The sequence below is a fragment of the Amborella trichopoda genome, chromosome 11 (genome assembly GCF_054954075.1).
Source record: "Amborella trichopoda isolate Santa Cruz 75 chromosome 11, AtrichopodaSantaCruz75HAP2 v2.0, whole genome shotgun sequence".
NCBI lineage: Eukaryota > Viridiplantae > Streptophyta > Magnoliopsida > Amborellales > Amborellaceae > Amborella > Amborella trichopoda.
The window spans coordinates 46,951,967-46,974,576 of NC_142346.1; the positions used below are offsets into that span (position 1 = coordinate 46,951,967).

General features: G+C 34.6%; 3 protein-coding genes across 11 annotated transcripts; 2 read left to right on the plus strand and 1 right to left on the minus strand.

Annotated features, from left to right (window-relative positions):
* The first annotated feature begins 4,747 nt into the window (after positions 1-4,747).
* Positions 4,748-6,119, plus strand: LOC148779962 (uncharacterized). Its single transcript, XM_088851112.1, has 2 exons — positions 4,748-4,865; positions 5,179-6,119. The coding sequence occupies exons 1-2, from the start codon at positions 4,812-4,814 to the stop codon at positions 5,848-5,850; spliced, it is 726 nt and encodes a 241-aa protein (XP_088707238.1). The 5' UTR covers positions 4,748-4,811; the 3' UTR covers positions 5,851-6,119.
* Positions 6,120-12,001: 5,882 nt separating this feature from the next.
* On the plus strand, positions 12,002-14,938 carry LOC18427727 (uncharacterized). Of its 4 annotated transcripts, none has more exons than XM_088851113.1 (3): positions 12,002-12,180; positions 12,659-12,783; positions 13,742-14,938. In XM_088851113.1, the coding sequence occupies exons 2-3, from the start codon at positions 12,730-12,732 to the stop codon at positions 14,642-14,644; spliced, it is 957 nt and encodes a 318-aa protein (XP_088707239.1). In that variant the 5' UTR covers positions 12,002-12,180; positions 12,659-12,729; the 3' UTR covers positions 14,645-14,938. The 4 variants fall into 4 exon arrangements, with proteins under 4 accessions (XP_088707239.1, XP_088707240.1, XP_088707242.1 ...); XM_088851114.1 differs by having other exon boundaries at positions 12,002-12,147; XM_088851116.1 differs by lacking the exon at positions 12,659-12,783.
* A 1,907-nt stretch (positions 14,939-16,845) lies between these two features.
* On the minus strand, positions 16,846-21,960 carry LOC18427728 (uncharacterized). Of its 6 annotated transcripts, none has more exons than XR_002279884.2 (4): positions 21,748-21,959; positions 21,189-21,254; positions 21,026-21,077; positions 16,846-17,117 (listed from the first exon to the last, which is right to left on the minus strand). XR_002279884.2 is itself a non-coding variant. In XM_006836774.4 (4 exons), the coding sequence occupies exons 1-4, from the start codon at positions 21,881-21,883 to the stop codon at positions 16,923-16,925; spliced, it is 606 nt and encodes a 201-aa protein (XP_006836837.2). In that variant the 5' UTR covers positions 21,884-21,960; the 3' UTR covers positions 16,846-16,922. The 6 variants fall into 6 exon arrangements, 2 of the variants coding, with proteins under 2 accessions (XP_006836837.2, XP_011620978.2); XR_002279883.2 differs by having other exon boundaries at positions 21,189-21,242; positions 21,406-21,750; XR_002279882.2 differs by lacking the exon at positions 21,748-21,959 and adding an exon at positions 21,406-21,733.
* Between the last annotated feature and the right edge of the window lie 650 nt (positions 21,961-22,610).

Here is a 22,610-nt window from a genome sequence, read left to right on the forward strand (position 1 = left end):
ATATAGATATGAAAGAAAAAATGAATTTTAAGTCCTAAAATCACTCCATCTTATACCACATTATCTAGACCGTCTATTTTTAAGATTTTTAAGTGCTCATAGATTTGTTAGATTTGCACCATTTTCGGAGCTTTCAATTTCATTATAAGGGTGACAAATAGACTTTTAGGCCCTTATAAGATTTTTGGCACCAAAAATACATCTTTTAATGAGATTTTGAGATGCACCTTACCGTGATTGTTTAAGGTTGTCACCTTATACAAACCTCACTCTATAATGACATGTATTGTATCCTCTATTTACATAAGCACACTTACATGTATCAGTAATTGACATGATCTAAGTGCCAAAAACACCAATTTAAAAAGTTGCCTTTTTTTCGTTTAAAAACGAACACTGGCAAATTTAAAAGATTGTTGAAAAAATTGGCTGTTCTAACCGGTAACCGCTCAATGGCCCATTTCGGTTTCGGTGACCAGCCAGGTTATTTATTATTTATTTATTTATAATAAAAATATTAAAAGATACGAGATTTTGTTTGTAATGTATTTTTAATGTTTTTCATCATTAAAAATTATATAAAATCCTAAAAATAAGGGATTTTGTTTGTAACTTATTTTTAATGTTTTTAATCATTATAGCTAAAATTGAAAATTGTTTTAGCCATTAATATTTATTTTTAAATTTTCCCAATTTTTTTAGAAAATTTCAAAAATACCCCTAGGCACAAATCAATTCTTTAAAATTCATTTTTTCTATTACTTGTAAACTTAATTTGGATGTGCTTTGTTTAATCAATCTTTAAATGTATTTTTCATATTTTATTAGAATTATTTTTTGTATTTTTTTTAATACTTTTTCACCTCCCGGGACTTGCCCGGTTAGAACGGTTGAACCAGTTGGATTACCAGTTAAGCTGGTTGAACCATTTCCAAGTCCATGTTAACCATTTCAATTCGATTTTTCCTACATCGATTGTAACCGATTATGCCAACAAGCCTTATAAGAGAAGAATCTCAGGATACTTTCTCATTCTTTACTCTCCCTTTCAAATCTCACAAGAAGTAGCCTCTTATGCAAGTCAAGTGAAAGTCATGGCAATTGGTGCCAATGCATAATAACATCTTTAGGGAATTTAATTAACTATCATTGAATCAAAGATCCAAAAGGAAATCGAATGACTGCTTTCAGTATCCAAAGAAGCATGGGGGCTCCATCAATATGTTGACAATTTGGGTGATGTGGTTAAAAGGCTAATGCAAATTACTGGAATCAAATTTAAGCTTCCAGCACCAATAATTCAAATTCATGGGCACAAATAATTTCTGTGTGTGCTTTCTAATAGTGTCTGGAATGGCTCCTTCCATTTCTTTTGGAGACCCTCACAATCCCATTACAATTCTAATGGTCTTGGCAATGTTATGATCATTCACATACAAGACTCAGGAAACATTAAGAACCTATTAGTTCAAATATTCTCTCTGCAAATGTGTTAAGATAGACGATATTAGAAAGCTTCAAATCTTTTCATTCAAAGATAGTGGTGTTTAAATACAAATTCCTAACTCAATGACTAATCCCTTGATTGTAGGGATTTTCCTAACAATATAGATATGGGTGATTATCCACATGGTTTACAGTACATATAAACGGTTAAGAGGTTGAGTGTTCATCGGCCATATCTTCGTCGGCTGATGTGGTAGGCCATGGCCTACTACATCAGCCGATGAAGATATGACCGTATCGTAATACAATGAAAAGGAGCTTGCTGACAGACCTCAATTCACATGAATATGACTTAAGAATTAGAAAAGTTATAAATGCTTAAATCTATAAACATTTCTCAATACTATTAAAAAGAAAGATACGATGGGCTTCAACTTTTGAAACAAAAGAAACTTGAAATCTTGAGTACCACCTGTTCACATCTTCATGGAGTTTGCAAGTTTGCAACCATCAATCCATGGCCACAATGATTCAACAAGAGCATTAAATTTCATGCTACTTATTTATTTGCAAACTTCCTTTGGCACATGCGCCAAGATTGAGCCCATTGAAAGGTGCTAAAAGTAATAGGGATGAGGTTAAGAATCCCTTGCTTGTACATGCTAGAAGAAGCCCAAAAAAAAGTTGAAGTGAGCCTCTTTCGACAATACTTGGGAAGTACAGACCAAACGAATGTAAGAAATATCGTAGTGGAACAGTTAATAAGATATGGGCCTGGAAGCGGTTCAGTTGGCATAACTGGTAAACTGGCGGTTCAATCTTTAATTGGGCAAGTCCCAAGCGGTCAAAAAAGAGTTTTAAAAAATACAAAAAAATCTATTAATATATGAAAATATATATTTAAAGAATGATTAAACAAAATACATCCAAATGAAGTTGAAAATTAATAATAAAAAAATGAATTTTAAAAAATGGATTTTAAAAAATCGATTTGTGTCCAAGGGTATTTTTGAAATTCTCTAAAAAAGATGGAAAATGTAAAAATAAGTATTAATGGCAAAAACAATTTCCATTCTTTGTATTGAAAATTACATTACAAACAAAATCCCTTATTTTTTGAGATTTCATATAATTTATTTTAAAAATACCTGGTTGGTTATGAAAATCGGCTGAAATCGGAACCGGCTAGTGGCCAGTTCCAATCTAAGAGAGAGTTACATGTTAGACCGCCTAATTTTTTCTGACCAAACTCTTCTGCATGTTCAATTGCAGGGACAAAAGATTAATTTTTCCTACAAATTCAATGACAAAAATAAAAAAAAAAATTAAAAAAGATTATTGTACTAACTGATAAGGAAATCAACACTACTTATACACTATCCCAATATTAATTACCACTAGTATGTATAGAATGTTGAACCTTTTTCAATATCAATGTGTCTTAGTGTCATAAGCCAATATGCTATCAGAATCTACTTCCTAAACCTAACCGCAAAAATTTAGTGTGTCACCAATCCAACGCACAGGAGGACAATTTGATTCCCAACTGCAACGGCTGCAACTTGAGCTTTTATTTATGGAATCACTTGCATGCAAGTGATATAATGCAACAGTTGTATCGTACTATAATGCAATCATATTTCTAAAAAATCGTGTTTGTGGAATTTATATGACTCAAAATTTTATACACATACTCTCATAATCTCAATAATGAATCCAAAAAAAAAAAAAAAGTTCAATTTGAACCCTAGATATGGTCAAAATTAGTGCCCTCGAACAACGAATCTTCTACTATTCATTTGGTGAAATTCAAGATCTTAGCCTTTACAAACTCTAAATCATTTTTTTCTTTTTTAACATTGTTCTTCTAATGATAATAAAGTTATTTAAAAAAATTAGAAAAGAAAAAAATCCTTCTAAGGCCTAGATCTAGGCATCTTACCAAAATAGACAACCTATGTTAATTGGGCTAAAAAAATACCTTTTAAGTTATGTTGTTAAATTTTTCTTTTTTGTGGTTGTTCATTAGCATGAAAATAGTGCATATTTTAAAATTTGGATCAAACAAATGACTATAACATGGTTTTTTAAAGTTGTTGCATTATACTATGATACAACTGTTGCATGAAAGATCCCTGAGTTGGACACTCAACTCAAAGGTACTCGAGCTTGCCACCCAAGTTACTCGAGCGAGTCCGGGCTGGCTTGCTCAAGTAATCGATTACTTATTACAATTGCAATATAGATTTTCAAATCATCATAGGGTTTATGACACAAGAACCACATCTTCTACAAAAATTAAAGGTGCACCTTACTTGTGTAGTATATGGTGGGCAACTTATTCAAACTTCACCCAAAAAACATGCATGATTTATGTGTCTAGAGATACGATATCCTTTTTTTTTTTTTTTTAGCAGTTTAGAGATACGATATCTATGAGTGGATTGAAATAACATTACAAAGTCATATTATTAATGGAAAAAGCTTATATAAGGTTGCAACCTTAAAATGTAAAAATAAGGTACACATAAAAAATTCATCATAAGTGGTTATGTTGATGTTAGAAAACCCTCTAATTGATCATTTTGATATCGAGATGTATAAATATGAAAAGAAAAAAAGATTTCGAGTATGCAAAATAGTATATCTTGCAACACATTATATATATCGTATATTTTCAAGATTTTTAAGTGTTATAGATTTATTAGATTTCAATATTTTTTAGGTTTAAAATTTTATAATTAAAAAAAAAAATGTATTTCTTGATATTTTTTTTAAAAAATTTTGTACCAAAATTACATTTATGACAAAATTTAGAGGTGCACAAATTGTTTAAAGTTGCAACCTTATCCGAACCCATCTATTATTTATAATTTCAAAACATAAACACCAAAATACTTACTCACACTAATGAATGACATTATTGTGGCGCGGGTAAAAAAATATTATATATTGTGGACGTATACAGATAGAAGACTTGCCCGCACAAACATTTGGAGATTCCACTTGTCAACTATATGAGCCCTAGGGTCCACGCGTTCGATCCGCAAAAATTAACAAGTCAAAACCTATTGCTGTCATCACAACCTAGGGAATGTGAATTAGGGTTTGATCACATGCAGGCTCCATGCAGAAGCCACCACTTAGAACAACCATCCAACCATTTTATAAGAAATTTAAGGCTTTGACACGTGCTAAGACATGGTTAGGTGGCACGTGAGAATAACACGGGGATCCTATTTGGGTTTGGTGAGGCGGCGGCCTATCCATAAAGGTTGGATGGACATTGCATCCCTATAAATATGGTCCACCATTTTTTCACATTCGAATGAGAAGCACAGGTCGAGTGCAAGTCTTCTTAGAACATGGATTGGTCACCTGAGAAAGCCATGAGAGCCTATCTAGGCACTCTTAAGATGGTATACTCTCTCTCTATCTCTCTCTCTCACACACACAATATCCTCTTCTTTCTGTTCTTTTTCTTTTCTTTTTTTTTTTTTTAAGAAAAAAAAGAAGAAAAAAAAGTCACCCACACTATTTCTTCTTGCTATAATTATTTATTTAATTTTTCTTTTGAAGAAGTCACCCACACACTATCTTCTTGCTATAATTACAAACTACACAGGGACCATCACATGCTCATAAGTTTTATTGCAATAGCCATTAATGCTTGATCAAATCTCAATGTCTCATGCAAAATTTCACTGGTAACTTATTGTTTTCTCTTTTCAGTGCAAGGACCAATTTTACAAGCATGGGACAAAGGGGAGCTCATCTTCCATGGAACCTGAAGGTGACCAATTTTACAAGCATGGGACAAAGGGGAGCTCATCTTCCATGGAGCCTGAAGGTGTTGAGCTCTTATCAGCCTTAGCAGCAGGAACAGAGGCCAAATTGATAGTGGAAGTGGCCACAAACCTCTCTCCATCAACTCTAGCCCTAGCATGTGCTGCAAAACAAACTGGAGGGCGCCTTATATGCATTCTTTCCCATACGAAATCCCTACCGATGCAGCAACCGCAAATAACGGTGAGTCTCGGCCACGGATCGACAGAGATCATATCAGGAAACCCCCAAGAGCTTCTACGGAGATACCACGACGTCGATTTCGCACTCGTGGACTATGCGGTGGATGGCTCGGAAGAGGCCCTTGAGGCCTTAAGCATGAACCAGAAGGGCTCAATAATGGTGGGGTGCAATCTCTTTTCTGTCTCAAAAAATGGAAATTGTGGAAAAGGTTTTAAGGGAATGGTGGGAGTGATGCTTCCCATATGGAAAGGCATGGAGATTGTTAAAGTGGGGAGTTTGAGGAGTGGGAAGAAGAGTAAGAGAGGGAGTAGGAGATGGGTTGTTCATGTTGATCCTTTAACTGGTGAAGAGCATTTCTTTAGGTCTACTAAGTGAAAAATCCTCACTGTGTCCAAAGCTCCAAGTAGGGAAATTTATCAAAATGAAACTGAAATTAACTGTTAACAATTTCACCCTTTTTATTAATTTTCAAAAAATCCATCAATGTACGCATGATCATGAGTTGGAATAGTTGAAAATGGATACTATGTCAAATAGTCCAGAAGTTAAGTGTACTTTTTATGAATTTCCCTTCTAATTTTGATGTAATTTACCCACATTCATAAATTGCATGAAGGGGGAGAGCCAACCCCTAACTTTCTTGAGAATGGGCACAAGATTCTTACATGTGTTTTGCATTGAACAAATGAAGAGAAAAAGAAAAAAAATTTGGTAGAGGCATGGTGTGTGAAATGAGGTAAACTATAGTGAGTCTTGAGGCTTTCTCTTAGAGAAACTGCAATCCTAAACAATACATCACTTATTTGGAACAAGTTGTATCACATAACATCAGTTGAGACCCCAAAATAATGGAGCAGTCACTCGGTGTTTAAAAAGTTGGACCCCTGCTCCTACCCGCTAAGGTTAAAAGGTTGGACCCCAGTTCCGACCCACCAAGGTTAAAAAGTTGAACCCTGGCTCTGACTCACCACGGGCCTGATCTGAGTCCCCTCAGTTTGACTCAGGTGAGATTGGCTATGCCATGGTGTTTCGGCCCTTGATCCCCTAGCTCCTGATCTGGTCTGACTTTGGTGAGTCCTAGGGCTGAGAATTTGCTCGTTTGGATCCAAAACCTGAATTTTGGATCATATCCGCATCCGGGTATGGATCAAAGATGTGAATCCGCCTATCGGCTCCGGATCCAAATTTTGGATCTGAATAGTATATTGGATCGGATCAAGTTACACGTGGATCCGATTGGGACCGGCCTAGTTATTAATATAATATATTATTTTATATATATACATATATATTATATAATATGGATCCAATCAAGTCTAGATTCATATCCCATGTATATTTTTTGGATCCAAATCTAAATCTAAATATTCTATATTCGATCAGATCTAGATCTAGATCGCATATATACCTTTTATATCCAAATCCGGATCCCAGTAGATCCAAACTCGATCTAAACCATTCTCAGCCCTAGTGAGTCCCAAGATGGCCTTACAATTTCTTAGACATTGCTTTAGCTGGTGAAACAAGGTCCATGACATCAAGAGAAATACTATACGGATAAACAATGGAGATCAGAGGACAGCAAAATCAGTTTTTGTAACCTGAAGACGTATGAACTTACCATGTATGGTGGCTATAAGAAAAATGACATGTGTACCTCATTGTATGATAAACAAGGGAAATTTTTTTATTAAAATTTAAAAATAGTCCCATATATTTATATGTTACCCCACTTCTCATAAGCACTCTATGATAAGAAATATAGACCTCAATTTAAGTTGAATCTAATTTACAAAATTAAATTAAATTAAAGTACAAAAATTACTCTAAAAAAGCAGGATATAAGTGCAAAATATAAAATATAGGGGATTATTTTTAAATTCCAATAATAAAAATGAGAGTTTTTATGAAAATTCCCCAATAAGGAATGATAAATCTACATGGGAAAGTTTGGTACAGCACCATGGACAACAAATTTGGATTTGGGATTGGAATTGTATACAATATTACCATTTACCTTTTGATACAAAATGGTCACAATTCCTGACAACCATTTAATGTGAAATTTGTATAAAAGGTTAATGGTTTCATTCTATACTTTCTTTTTGAAATTACCTTCTCATAAACAACTCATAGTAGACAACGGATTAACAGTAGACAACGGATTAACGTGAGTTTATCTTTGAATTTGCATAGGCCTTAGGTAGTCAAGTTTAAGGTTACAATAGGTCAAATATTAGTTCAAGCAATTAAATAAAGTTGGGCAAATTTTTTAAATATATTTATATTTTTAAATTATTCAATCTATTTTTTTTTCTTTTCTTTTTTTCTAAAATTCGGTCTAAATAATTTGATCATGGTCAGATCAGTTTTGGCTTGACCAAACCTCTTACTTTATTAAGAAATGAATATTGTCAGTAAGAAATGAATATTTTCGGGAGATACCATTAGCTAGATATGTCTCGAATAAAAAAAAAAAAAATTTCTCCTTGTAAATTGTTTTCTCACCTAGTCATCAGTATGATATATTGAGTTTGGCTGGTCAATTTACTCAATCTTCAATTCATCAACTGGTGTGATCTTTATCTTGGCAGGTCAATTTAAATTTCCTACCTCTTCCCACAATCTTCAATTCATCAACCGTTGAACTCTTACGTTTGGCAGGTCAATTTAAATTTCTCTCTCTTTTCCATCCATCTTCGATTCATCATCTAGAAGTAGAGTGATAAAAAGTGTATTTGCCTTTTAAGTTCCCAACTCTTTCTGATCCAGGAGAGAGAGAGAGAGAGGTGTACAAGCCTTAGAATTTCAACTCTTTCACACCCGGGTTCAAAGTCGAAAGTGATAATGACAAAGTGGAGTTAGAATACCATTTCCTTCATACCCATTTTGAAAAAAAATTAAAAAAAAAGAATAAAAAATAAAAAATATACATAATGAAATCATTTACTTTTAATACAAAAAAGTTACAATCATAGTTGATAGTCAAATTTAAAATCCGATGGTTCAAGATATGTTATCGTTTAGGCACAACATCCAAAACAAAATTTCTTTGAATATTGTGTCACATGAAAAATGGCTAAAAATGGTTGTAACTTTTTTGTAAAAAAAAATAAATGATCTTATAGTATACAATTTTTTAAAAAATAAATACGAAAATAAAATACAAAATTTCTTGAATCAATTGCAAGAAAGAGAGAGAGAGTGGAGAAGCCTTAAAAAGGTGAAGGTATGTTTCAAGTGGGCCTCAAAAGTGGATTATGGTTAGTGGAAAGTCTCTCTTTCAAGTCACGAAGCCATTGAGAATAAAATCCGTTAATTAGGGGTTTACTTCACTAAACTTTAACCGACAAAACACTAAACATGCTTAATAAATGAATGATACATAGAATTAAAAAGAAAACAATCAGAATCAATGAATCTTCAATGAAGCCCACTGAAAGTTCTAAAGACAGATACTGCCACATTCACACAAAAGACAGATAACTTTAAGAAAATTAGGTCTCAATCTGATTCTTCTCTCTACTTTCATATTTTGTGAGAGAACGAAAACATCTCTCGCTCTACAACCTTATTCCTCTCTCTGCTTTCATATTTTGTGAGAATGAAAACCTGTCTCTCTTTTGCAAACTAAGATAACCTTTCTCTCTCTATCTCTTTTATCAAGAGGAATTTGATATCAGTTACATATCACCTCTCTCTCTCCAATTTAGTTTTAAAATAATTTGATACTCAATTACACATTAGGGAAAATTATACATATATCCGTTATAGTTTCTGTTATTATGGCTCTACCAAATAATTTCAGTTATTACCACCGTGTCTGTTTTTTTATGTCAAAATGAAAAATTTTAAAAAAATGACTTTACTTTATTGCGGTATTTTCGGTTGTTTAACAACCGAAAATACACCGTTTTTGGTTCTTACCTATCTCAAGTGATAGTTATCCGATAAAATCAAAGAGGAACAATTGAGCCCCAAAATTTAGGAGAAATATTAAGCATTATGAGATTTGAAGATTAGGAGAACTCTTGTAGTGTATTCTCACCCTACTATTTGAAGTCATGGTTATCCGATAAAATCAGGGGAACAAGCTGGTTTGACACCCTAAATTTAGGAAAAATCTCAGAGATTATGAACTTACCCAAAAAAATGCTCTCAGGTGGAGGGGAGAGAGGTAGTTAAAAAAGAAAAAAAACCATTTTTACCCGTATAATGTAGAGAGAGGGGTAGAGACAGGATACGCATACCTACAAGAGAGAAAAAATTCCGTTCTTGAAGAACAAAAAATTTAAAATTTTCCGTTATTCAAAACCGAAATTAATTCCGTTTTCGATTGTTAAACAACCTAAAAATATTTTGAATTTGGTTGTTCAACAACAGAAAAAAAAGAAGTAAGGTTATCTTTTTTAAAAAATTTTCGTTTTGACATAAAAAAAAGGACACGGTAGTAATAACGAAAACTATTCGGTAAAGTCATAATGATAAAAATTATAACGAATATGTATGTAATTTTCCCTACACACTACCCCTCTCTCTAGCCTGCTAATGTTTCTTTAGAGATTGGGAGGTCCATATTGAATTCTGAATGGGTGTGGACGCTTTTGTTATTTTTGTTTTATGTAATTTTTTTTGACAATATTGTTTAGTGTATTACTTTTAAAATATTTTATTGTGTACCTAAGTCCTACGTACTTTTTAATAAAAACTTCAACTCAAAAGATTTATACAAAACATCAAAAATAAAAAGGTTCTTTCACACTTGCTATTAGATCTGAGCTGTCTAACCCTTGCTATTTAATTACCTAAAGATAGCATTGTCCAGATTCTTGCGTATGTATCTATTTTGTGCATATGAAAATAGATGTACAACCTATAGAAATGATGGTATTGAGAGAGTCATACATGCACATGTGTGTATGTGTGCGTGCATATATATATATATATATATGAGAAATGATTTGGTTCATCCAGTTGCATATACAATAGTATTCGTCTAATAGTTTGATTAGAGGATGAGAAAAAAATGGCTGGCCACAGTTGCATGTGAGTTTTCTAATTTTAATTTACTTAAATATGAATTCACATAAAATTATATTTTTACTTTATTGGGTGCACCTTTGTTTAATGCATGAATACCCCGTGTCATGCAAAGAAGATTAAAAAAAAGAGAAAAGAGATTAATATGTGACCAAACTAAGATTAAATCTGAGCCATTGAACATACAATTCCGTCTACTGGCATACAGCAGCAAAATTTACACACACATTTTTTTTTTTTTTTTTTCCCAAGATTGAAGTTTCTCTCTCTTTAATCTCACTTTTTTCACTCACTAACACATGTTCCTAGGATGAAGCCCTCACAATCCACATACATTGTTTTCACCTCATCTTTGTTTATAACAACTTGATACAATAATTACTCTCTCTCTCTACATAACAACTTGATATAATAATCGCTCTCTCTAAATTTAGCTTCTCATTTCTTAATGAGCTTCCCAAAATAGGTTTGTATTTTTAACTAGGAGTAAGTCAAGAAGATTCCAAATGATATATTCTCTCTCTAATTAACTATTCTCTCCCTTAGGGGTGGCAACGGATATGGTATGGGTCGGGTCCGACTAGACCCGGACCTAGACTCTAATAGATTTGGGTATAGGTTTTGAACTTGGATCCGATCCGTCAGGTCAAAAAATTGGACTCATACCCATACCCATCGAATCTCATGTCTAGCCTATCGGGTCTCGAGTATAATGTCACCATTACTACGAGCTTATTTTTTTCTTTTTCTCTCTGCCCCATTTTTTACCATCATATACCTATATTATTGGCATCAAGATCACAATCACCCGCTATTAGATTTAAGCCTTATGATTTGTCATTTAATAGCTAAAGATGACTATTAGTTCTAATTATATATAATTCTCAATTAACTTAAAAGAATAGGTTTAAAGTAAAGCATTTTATCTCTAACAATTTATGAGTACGGATCGAGTTCGGCTGGACCCGAACCCGTATAGTGTTTGGGTGGACCCGAACCCAACCCGTGGGGTCCAAATGCTAAATCCATACCCAACCCGTGTCAAGTATATCCGGAGGTCTCGGGTGGGGCTCGGGTCCATTGCCACCCCTACTCTTTCTCTCTCTATTCGTATTAATTGGGCGTATGAAAGACGCGTCCACGGCGTGTTACAGTTAGTTTCTCTCTCTAGAATCACCTCCCTCTGCGTCTGTGCCCCAATAAGACCGCGTCATTTCAACCCCACCCATTGTTTCCGTCTTCTCCTCTCACATTTTAGCGTGTCCGTCACTTTTGCCATCAATGACTCCAGTTACACTCTCGCGTTCCATATATAAATACTTCGAAATTTAACGCCTCTGTCATTTCATTGGTCGTTTCTCGGGTTTCAAGTTTTCAACATATGTAAGAGAGAGAGTATCATTTTAGAGAGAGAGTCTCTGAAATTGTAGAGACCCATTTGAAGTTTTAAACCAGAAAGGAAATTGCAGAGACCCATTAAGTTTTAAACCAGAAAGTGTTAGAGAGAAAGACATCTTATAGAGATCCCATTTGGAGAAGAGGGAGAGAAAGAGAGGGAGAGAGAGTGAAATTGTAGATACCCATTTGAAGTTCTGAACCAGAAAGTGTTCTCCAGCTGCCCAAAAGAACAGAGTATGTCTCTGACCTGAATCTCTTGTTCCAAAGGTTGGAAATTCTTACCCAAATTGTATTTTATATTCCTTGAATTCTTGGCTTTCTCATGCAATTTTCCTTTTTCTTCGAATTAAAACTTAAAATACTTTTGCTTTCAATCTGTACTCTTTTTTCTTTGTTATATTGTTAGGAGTAATCAAGAGTACCAGAGCTTCTTTTTTTTTTTTTTCCTGTGAATTCCTTTCCTCTAAATGTTAAGCTTAGTTTCTACTCAATACATTTTTCAATTATTATGTTTTTGCTTTCTCATCGATGAGTTTTTTGTAAGCTGCTTCCCCAGTTTTTAAGTTTAAGTATTTTGCACAAAATAGAAAAATTTGGACTTCTTCAATAAATTGATAATAACCCAAAAGTAGTAATTGTTGTCATATAAAAATAATAATAAAATTAAGAACTTCCATTTTTTTTAAGAAAAAAATGAGGATTTAACTGAAGGAACTTTCACTAAGCTTAGAACCTTATTTTGCAGAGGGTGGTTTTTATTCTCATTTGAGTCAATTTAGGGGGCAACGTTGTTTGAGTTGTTTGCAAGCCATTGCAATGGTGTGGATACCAGAGATTGCTGCAAATGCTTTTCTCGACACTGTTAAAATGGTGACTCTCTCCCTCTCTCTCTCTCTCTCTCTCTCTCTCTCTCAACCAATGTTATTTCATGTTTCTTATCTGCTTTATCACTCTGTATTTTTATATATGTTCTTCTTTTGATGTTTATGTTATTTCATGTTTCTTAATTCAATCATGCTTAATTCCATTTTTTCTGCTTTATTACTATGTATTTTTATATCTGTTCTTCTTTTGATGTTTATGATCTGTACCATGACTTTTTAAGTCAGATTTTTGTTCCTATATTTTGTGGACATGGTCTATTAACTTATTTTCTCTTTTTTATCTAATTTACATATTGATCGGTTTAGCTTCTTTTTCCGATTGAATCAGAAAAAAACCTATGTCCAATTTTAATTCTCAGATAAGCAGGCTTAATTAGGATTTATCTACTTTTTTTTTTCCTTCTCCTTTTCCTTTAATTTTAATTGAATAGAAAGCTTAGATCAATCTCAAGAATTCTACTATTCAAATTAACCAGGCTTAACTTCACTTTTTTGAGTTTCATTGATTTGTACATCCCTCTCTCCATTATCTTTTTGTTTTATGCAAGTTGACTGTAGAACAAGATCTAAGCATGTTCTTCTTAATCCTCGGCAATGATTTAAAACAATGACTAGGGTCGAGACTTGCTGGGGTTCCGAACCCAAGTCAGGAAACTCAGACTCAGCCGAGTCCATTTTAGATTGTCGGCCAAGACCTTAAACGCAAAAAGAAATAAATAGTGGGAACCGACGAGACTCAACTGGCTCCCATAGGTTACCAAAGTCGACAGCCTACACGAGTAACTCGGTTGAGTCTGAGTCGGACTTGCAGATATATGATTCACTAATCTCATGCTAATCTTTTACTCTAATATTCCGATAGTAATCAGTACATGTATCTCAAGCATATTGCATATTCACCTTCTTAATTGTATGTTAAAACATGTTTTTCCCTTTGTGACCAGTGTAAGTTGGGCTCTAAAACCAAATTCGAAGCCACAAATGAACCCAAAAGCGCAGAATTTGTATCAGCCATGGCAGCTGGTATTAAAGCTCAAACCATTGTCGAGATCTCGACAGACATTTCAATATACACAATTGCACTTGCTGTTGCAGCTAGACAAACCAAAGGCCGCTTGGTCTGCATCTTACCAGACCAGCACCCCCAAAATTCAGAGGAAGATAAGGAGTGTCTAAAAGAACTGAGGCCTGAAAGCTTTTTAGATTCGCAAAGTTCAGGAGAAACTGAATGGTTTTTACACCAAACAAGGTTCAAAAGCCTCAGCGATCCGCTAAAATCAGAGGAAAATGAGCAGCTTTTATTCCAATCCATGCTTGAAACTTTCTCAGGTCCACAAAATTCAGGGGAATGTGACCAGTCCTTGAGCAAAATCAGGCTAAAAAGCTTCACAGATTCAAATCATTCAAAGAAAAGTATCCAATTATTTCACAGATTCGGCCTTCAAAGCTATGTGGAATTTAAGTACGGGAAGCCCCAAGAAGTTCTTGAGACGTTAAAAGGCATCGACTTTTTGCTGTTCGACTGTAAATTTTATGACCCACAGGAGTTGTCTGAGACCATTGACATGAATTCAGATAGATCTATGGTGGTCGGGTTCAATTTCTTTGGGAGGAAAGAGAAAGAAGGTGGTGATTATAGCAGGGTTTTAGAGAGAAGACGTGGGGTTAAGACTCTGATTCTTCCCATAGGGAAGGGAATGCAAATCACAAAGATAGGGTATCACAAGACAAGGGTTTCAAGTATTTATGAAAAAAAGAACTGGAGGAGCAAATGGGTGGTGGCAGTTGACCAGGTGACAGCAGAAGAACATTTCTTCAGAGTTGCAAAGCCAATGGCTAAGATCTGACTTTCCTTGGTTCATCGGCTCTTTGTTAATGTTGTTATTTAGAGAGATGAAGTCCCTCTCTAAGTTTTGGTCTTTGCCAGTACTGTCGTTTAGAGAGATGAAGTCCCTCTCTAAGTTTTGCTTATACATGTATATTGTGTGCAGAGAGATGAAGTTTCTCTCTCTAGTTTTGCATAGTTCATGCATATACACCTGTGGGTGCATGTTGAAACTGCTTATACTATTGTAAAGAAAAAAATTAGTAGAAATGAATCTGGGGGACCAGTGAGCAGTTAGCCCCTTTCCAAGTAGAAACAATGTTTAGGTTCAATGATTCCTCCTTGTCCAAGTCCAAATCAGTGGCTTCTTGCACAGAATTATTTGTGGGAAACATGCACACAAATTTTGGACCCATTGACTGAGAGAGAGAGAGAGAGATTGTGGGTTGCAAAGAGGCCGGGTCTAATTTGGTCGACCCTGACCCGGCTAGATCTCGGCTGCAAACAGTTCAAGTGTAGTCCCCGTCAGATATATATAATATAACACAATATAATATGTACCTTATATATTTATGCATCTATATATCCTAGTTACCTCGGGGTCGGCTAGGCCCGATCAGACTTCAACAGAACTTGTTACCATATCTGGTAGACCCAACCAGACTTGGACGTCTAAGCTAGACTTGGACCTGGATCAGACCCGCCAAGTGATCATTGTCGGATCAACCTGGCCCAATCACATGTGCATCATTAAGAGAGAGAGAGAGAGTCCTCGCGCTGAGTCTCATATCTGTAAATTTGTTTGTTGTCGGGTAAACTGGTTTGGTAAGTGTGCAAAAATAAGCAGTGTCAGCTCCTTGGTTAGTTTGGCTGGGCAACAGTTTTTAACCAAGTTTTTAATGCTAACCAGTACCACACCATGACAACCTCATTCACAAACCTTTCCTAAATGACCCTATCATATTTAGTCTATTACTTGCACATTGCCTATAGAAGTATAAATTACGGGACTGGAGGACAAGCCTTATCTACTATTTTATCTAAATGTATATTATTATTTTATCAGCTACTTACTATATATCTTTCATTATATAAATATTATATTTATTTCATTGTTTGGCAATTTTCAGTTATTTTCAGTCATTTATTGCTAAAAATGTACAATTTATTTTAAGTAAATTAAATATAGCTTCTAAAAAGATAAACTTACATATAAAACTGTCTATAAATTTATGTTACATAATTATATAAACAATGTTAAATAACAAATAATGTATTATTATAATTAATTTTATCAAAATAGTAAATTATCAATGACAACAAGTACATCCAAACAAGCACTAAAGGGTGTACTATCACTGGTCAGGAATGTCGATTTCTACAGCTGTGTAGCCCCCAAAACCATGTTAGGAGGATTTACAAGACATGAAATTTCACAAAAAATCTCCTCATTTATATTTTGATCAGTTCCATGTTAGGAGGATTTACAAGACATGAAATTTCACAAAAATCTCCTCATTTATATTTTGATCAGTTCCAAGAAACAAAAGCTCATAGAACTATAATTCCTAGAAAGGACGATCATAAATTGCAGTAAATAGTAGGAGCCCCCCATCCAACAAATATGACCTTGGGAAAGGGTAGTATCATTCAACATCATAGAAAGAGTCAGGCTGGATCATAAAATATTCGCTTTATATTTAAACAGTAAAATGCACTGCACAGTTTGATTAGAAATAGTGATAAAATATATAAGGATTATGACCTGAAGGTATGACCTTTAATAAAGCAGAATGACAAACCATGATTCATATAGCCGATCTCAATTAGTTTGAAAAAGGCTTTGACGATGATGAAATTGACTACCAAGTCGACTAAAAATTTATTTTAGATATAAAATAGTGCAAAAAGCATACTCCTACTACAACAAACCATACATTTGCTCATTTCAGCAAAAGAGCTAAACATAAAAGTTTAAAAAAAAAATTTATACACCAAAGAATCACTACATTATTATTTTGAAAGAAAAAATTAGGATTTTAGGTATTTACATAGTTAGATCTAGCTGTCCAAAATTTGGACAATCTTGGTTCAATCTTAGGACGTTATTTTTTCCAAGGACATATGCATCCTTTTTTTGTTGGTTGCAGTTACATCCCCAAAATATGATGGCCTAAAGATACTACTTTGTCGAGTTTTACCCGATTGAGTGAACGGATGAAATGCATCCAAGGGAGCATGGAATAATCATAATTGAAAAACTCACATCTAAATATTTAAGTATGCCATTAATTGAACAATCAAACTTTCTCTTTCCAATGACTACCCAAATCAACGTTCTCTTTTCTCATTGTCAACAAATTGAAATTGTTTCTCTTCATGGAGGCCTTGAACTTCTGAAACTGATCATCCACACCTGTTTTAAACAGCTCGAAGGAGAACCCAAAATCTCGCTTTTCTACCATTTGCAATGCAGATTCCATGGCAAAATTAATCTGCAGCAGGTATTCAAATGATAAATTAGTATTCATGTGTTTTTTACTGTTACTTTGTTTTGTTTTTTTTTTGCCATATAATATAGCAGCAGTGCTGTTATAAAATAATGGACCTGATAACGGAGTGAACCATGAAACTGTCAAGAGTACCAAGAAACATTCGTGGTGCATACAATAATGTACAAAAAGCAGATCAAAACTAAACGTGTAGCTGAAATAACATGTTCTATTTGATGCTCATATTCAAATACTAGGATTATAATCATAAAACATGGACTTGGCAAAACCAACATAGGAGTTGAAATTTCATATATTGGGGCCCTTCCAGATCAACCAGGTAGTCTCATAGGTGACCAAATCTTTCACAAAAATAGCTCAAAGAGCTAAGACTCCATGGAGAGTTTGACTATCACTAAATCAAGAGCGTATTTTGGGTCCGCTATTACTCTCCCATGTGCATATTGGGTCAGTGTCATACTGTAAATCTCATGACTGAGAAGATGACAAAAGACAAGTCCTATTGTTTTGTAGTCGTTGGTGCTATTTCTTACATCAACAGTTGGGAAGGGAGGGTTGGGATACAAATCAAATTTTTTGTCACATGTAAGATGCATACACAGAGTGTATTCATGTCAATCGATCCAAGTTCTGTATACATGTAATCCCATCATTTACCATAAAGACCATTCCTCCTGTTTTTAACCCAGAATACAATGTAGATACAGGTTATTTGGAGAACTACGGACATCCTAATGCTCAGTAAGAGCACCACAGGATGAAACAATCAAACTCATATGAAAACAAATCCAGCATCTTGGAAGATATGTGAAGTCATTGTGATCCATGAGTTGTCCCTATTGACATAGGGAAATGCAAAACTATCAACATATAGCCTCAAATCACGAATGCAGCAAATGCGCATTTGCCCAAGAAGACTCCACCACCCCTAGAGGGTGAGCACATGATAGTGGATTTATCCATGGCAAAATCCGAAGGAACCAACAATCCTCAATTACCATAAAATATATCTTGGAAGCTAAAAGCAACCACAAAGGATGTAGTGTCCATACTATGATCCACTATAGATGCACTGAAGTGAGTAGAAGCAGCAAGGAAATCAGGTTCAAATGCAAAACATGATTTACTCCAGTAAGTACATGGACTAACAAGCAAACTCTATGCAGCTTCAAATGTCAAACAGGATCACGCACATAATTTCCTTACCAAATATCCATCAAAATCCCAAACTGGATTAGTTTAATGATTTTGAAAGTGTAGCAAGATAATGCAAGACCTGCCTTAAAGTATGAGAGTAACAAAAGAGGTGATAGGTTCCTTTGGGTCCAAAACTCAACATCCGACACCCATCAATGCATTCTAACACTCATCATATAAACCTCAAATGGCACTTCTCTATGCTTGAAATTCTACTTGGACTATGAAATTCTTTACTCAATCTCACATTGTCAACCATGAAAAGATAATACCAATATTCCCTGCCCCAAAGCTATTATAATGTAATAGCCTCATGAATCTTCAATGGATTCCTGCGTTAAAGATGCTCATTCAAAACTCCAACAAGGAAATAACCAAACAACACATACAAGGGAATCTGGGCAAAACTGGTCAACACAGTAAATGCTTAATCGAGAGTATAAATTGGAAATTAGAATGTCAACAAAGAGCAGGCTTCTAAATCAGTTTCTCACTCCATGGGTCTGTGGAAACAACAAGTTATGTAATCTTGTGCAAATCAGATTCATATTGAAGCACCCCAATACTATACTGACTCCATTGGACCCCAATCAAAGGCGGGCAGTGAAACCGGAGTCCACAACCCAGTTCATCCTTTCATGGATGTTCGATGGCTCAGAATTCTCTGGTGATGACTATGAGCATAGCACATTACCGATATCAAGTTTGTTTCTACCTTCTAAATTCCACAATGAATATTTAAATGTGGTTTGTATTCTAATTTTTAAAATGTAAACTGCCATCTAAGAGACTTGAGCTTGCATCCTACAAGGCCAAATATAAATTGTTCTGTCAAAACAACTATAGAAAATGTTTAACATACAAATACAATATACAAAAATTGTTTAATATATATATATACATCACAAAAAATATTATCACTGATTATGTTGGAAAAGTTTAATATACATGTACATCACGAAAAATATTATCACTAATTATGTTGGAAAAGCATATAAGAGAAACGTATGTACTTTTATTTTCACTGTATAAAAGAAATTAATATTATATTATTGTTATATTTTATAGTTTTTTAGTTTTAAATTTCATTTATTAGTTTTTGAAACTCTTTTATGATTCATGTTAAACTAAATTTATATAGAAAATTGGTACGGACACCTGAAACAAGATGGAGCCATACTAGGCTTTCAGGTTCAAGTATTAGACACCTGAGACACATAGTAGACATGATACCGATGCTGGTGTCCATGCAACACTGAGAAAATAAACATTCTGCGGCAAGGTTAGATTCTCTGATTAAATAAGAGCCTCACTGAAAATAAGAATCTTCCAATTAGTTTACATTCTCTGTGCGAAGTCAGACTTTATCTTTATTGTTTCAGTTGTCTCCAACAGAAGTATGACAAAACAAGTATGAACTCCTCTAACAAAAGGAGTATCAAGATTCATAACAAGATAAAACAATCAAATTAGGATCCTACAAACTGGTGCTTCAAACTTCAGCAATTTATAGAATATTTGCAATATCTAAAACTATATCATAGCATGAAACACTAGGATTGAAACCTACTCCCAAAGTTTATGCTTTGACGCTTTGTGCTTATATTCTTACATCAACTTAAAACTTGTGACCCTTCTTACCATCCAGCTGCCCCATCACAAACTTTACTGAGAAATATCAAGACTTAGGATAAGCTTTACCTCAATTTTCTGGTATTTCCAATGGGAATGAAAAAGATTATAATTCTGCTTCTTCAAAACCTATATCTGGTGATGTGTCTGCTCCCTCTTCTTCCTAAGGTATGCATCTCTCAGAAAAGCTTCATTGTTAACTATTTGATGAATGGGTTCCTATAAATTCTATGTGTATGTTACCCAAACACGAACAATGGGCTTTTACAAAATATCCTGAACACACAAGTTATTAGGGAAAACCATATTTATATTCATAAATAAGCTGACTTTAAGGTCTAACAAGGTTCAGTCAGGACTCACTAAGGTCCCGAGCCAGAGTCAGGTCTGATAGACTCAGCCAAACTTGTCAGAGATTCGACAGGCTCCCATGGCTTTCGTTCCACTCAAGGGAGTCCAATTCGAACTAGCCGAGTTCTGATACACTGGCATCTCAGAAAGTAATCAATGATTTTTATTTTTTTTTACAAGGTTACATAGGAATGGAACTTGAGACGTTGTGCTACCGTCTTGACCCAAGCCCGATTCCTGTGATTTCCCGTGCACCCCACAAAAGAAAAGCAATCTGTGATACTACTTGTGAAAAAGAAATGAATTTTATTCAACTTAAGACACTAAAATACATGCGGGATTGTATACAAGACCATTTACTTTTGATACAAGGTGGTCTGAAATTTGATAGATTGGATGTGTTACAAAGTTTGAGAAAATTTCTTTTGAAGTTTGAACTTGGTCAATGGAATAATTGCAGCCATCCAATTTCACATCCAATGGTCACGATTAGTGTGACCTCCTTGTACTCATTCTATACTTCCCCAATACATGTGGAGCACTCTACAATCCAAATATAAGGGAGAATATATCTTCAAAACCAAGAAGTATCAGAAATTAAATGCAATTACTCAGTTACAAATACTGTTCCTAGAAAATGAGAATTCTTCACCGAGAGATCTTCCAAAAAGAACAAGAAAGGAAAAATCAGAGTACACTGGCATTCTTACCGATCGACAAGTGGTGTTCGTCAATGCTTTGGCAAGAGGCAATATGCAGAACCTGAAATTTATAGATAGATAAAGAGACAGAGAGATAAGCAGATGCAACAAGTTTATGGGGTTTTTCATTGAAATTGAGGATAATATTCAGATAAAAATATAAGAAATTTACATTCCACGGCCACCAGAGAGAGCTGCTTCTAAGGGATCATTCCACTCGTCATATCTATAAATAAAACTGAAACTAGGGTTAGTTAAAGAAACATGAAACTGAGACATGAAAGAAGAAAAGAAAAAATAAAAATAACTAAAATAAGACAAAATTGGACCTTTAGATATTAGAAATGATACACCAAAAAAACAAAAATGGACGAACAAAATAAGCCTACATTTAAAAACAGAGAGAAAACAAATAGGGTCACGGAAACTTATTTGCAGCGAGTGAGTTGGAGGATAGGAGTTGACAACATAGAGAGATGGTTTTAGAGTATGACAGAAAAAGAGGTGTTCCATTTCAGCTAGAGAGTGAGGTGCCATTTCACTAGAGAGCCAGAGAGATTACAGCCATCCATAGCGTCGGTCAAAAATGATGCGTTTTTTAGGCTTTGGTCTTTGGCGAGGAATGGAGGCGACTGATATCGACGACGACATCCGCACAACTTTCACAAAACCAGAGAGAGAGAGAGAGGGTGCGGGAAAAGGAGGGGAGAGAGGCTCAATGGAGTCCATACACAGTAAGGGAGAATATAAGTGGAGCACTTCTATACGCATCGATGGCAACGGGGCGGACGTCGGTCCGGACTGACTGGGACCCCAAAATGATACGGGACCCGGACCTGTCCCGTCCGGTCCAATTTTCAGACCCATACCCCAATCTGTATCGGCTCTATCGCTTGGCTCCTAAGTCTGGTCCGGGTTCATTGCCGACCTTTCTTGTTTGTATAGAGCTGAGGCTCTAAACAATCACCTTAAAAAAGTGTCTAGAAATGCGGTTTCAAGGCATCTTTTTTATGGTCTTAAAATATATTTCTATTTTTAATTATAAATTTAAAATTTTAAAAATACGGTAGATTGAGCAAAACTTTTGAAAATTTAAAAATCTTGAAAATTATGAATCCAAAAATACCTTACAAGATACACTCTTTCCAAAAATAAAAATTTATTTTTTTTCTCATATCCGTGTATCTTGGTGTTGAGGCGATCAATTTGAAGATATTTAAGCATCAAAACAACGGTGAATTTTGAGATGGGCTCTAATTTGATTGTTTAGAGCCTAGGCTCTATATGAACTTTTTCCTTATCAAGAGATATAATACTCCCGGGAGGGGCCTATTTTGTCGGTATACTCCTCGGATAAAACTCGTCCAAGACTAATTTTAAGGCCCCGGATGTGAAATCTTTAACCTATATATTAACCTCAATAAAATAAAATAAAATCCTAAATACAGTCTCTATGTACTTGAAAAAATTATGTCTCTACAGCCGTCCAATCTTTAAATAATACAATCCAAGTGTCACGAGAACTCAAAATTTATTATTTTTTTCTTTTGAAAATAGTCATCTAATAATTCTTCGATGAACCTCAATTTCAAAT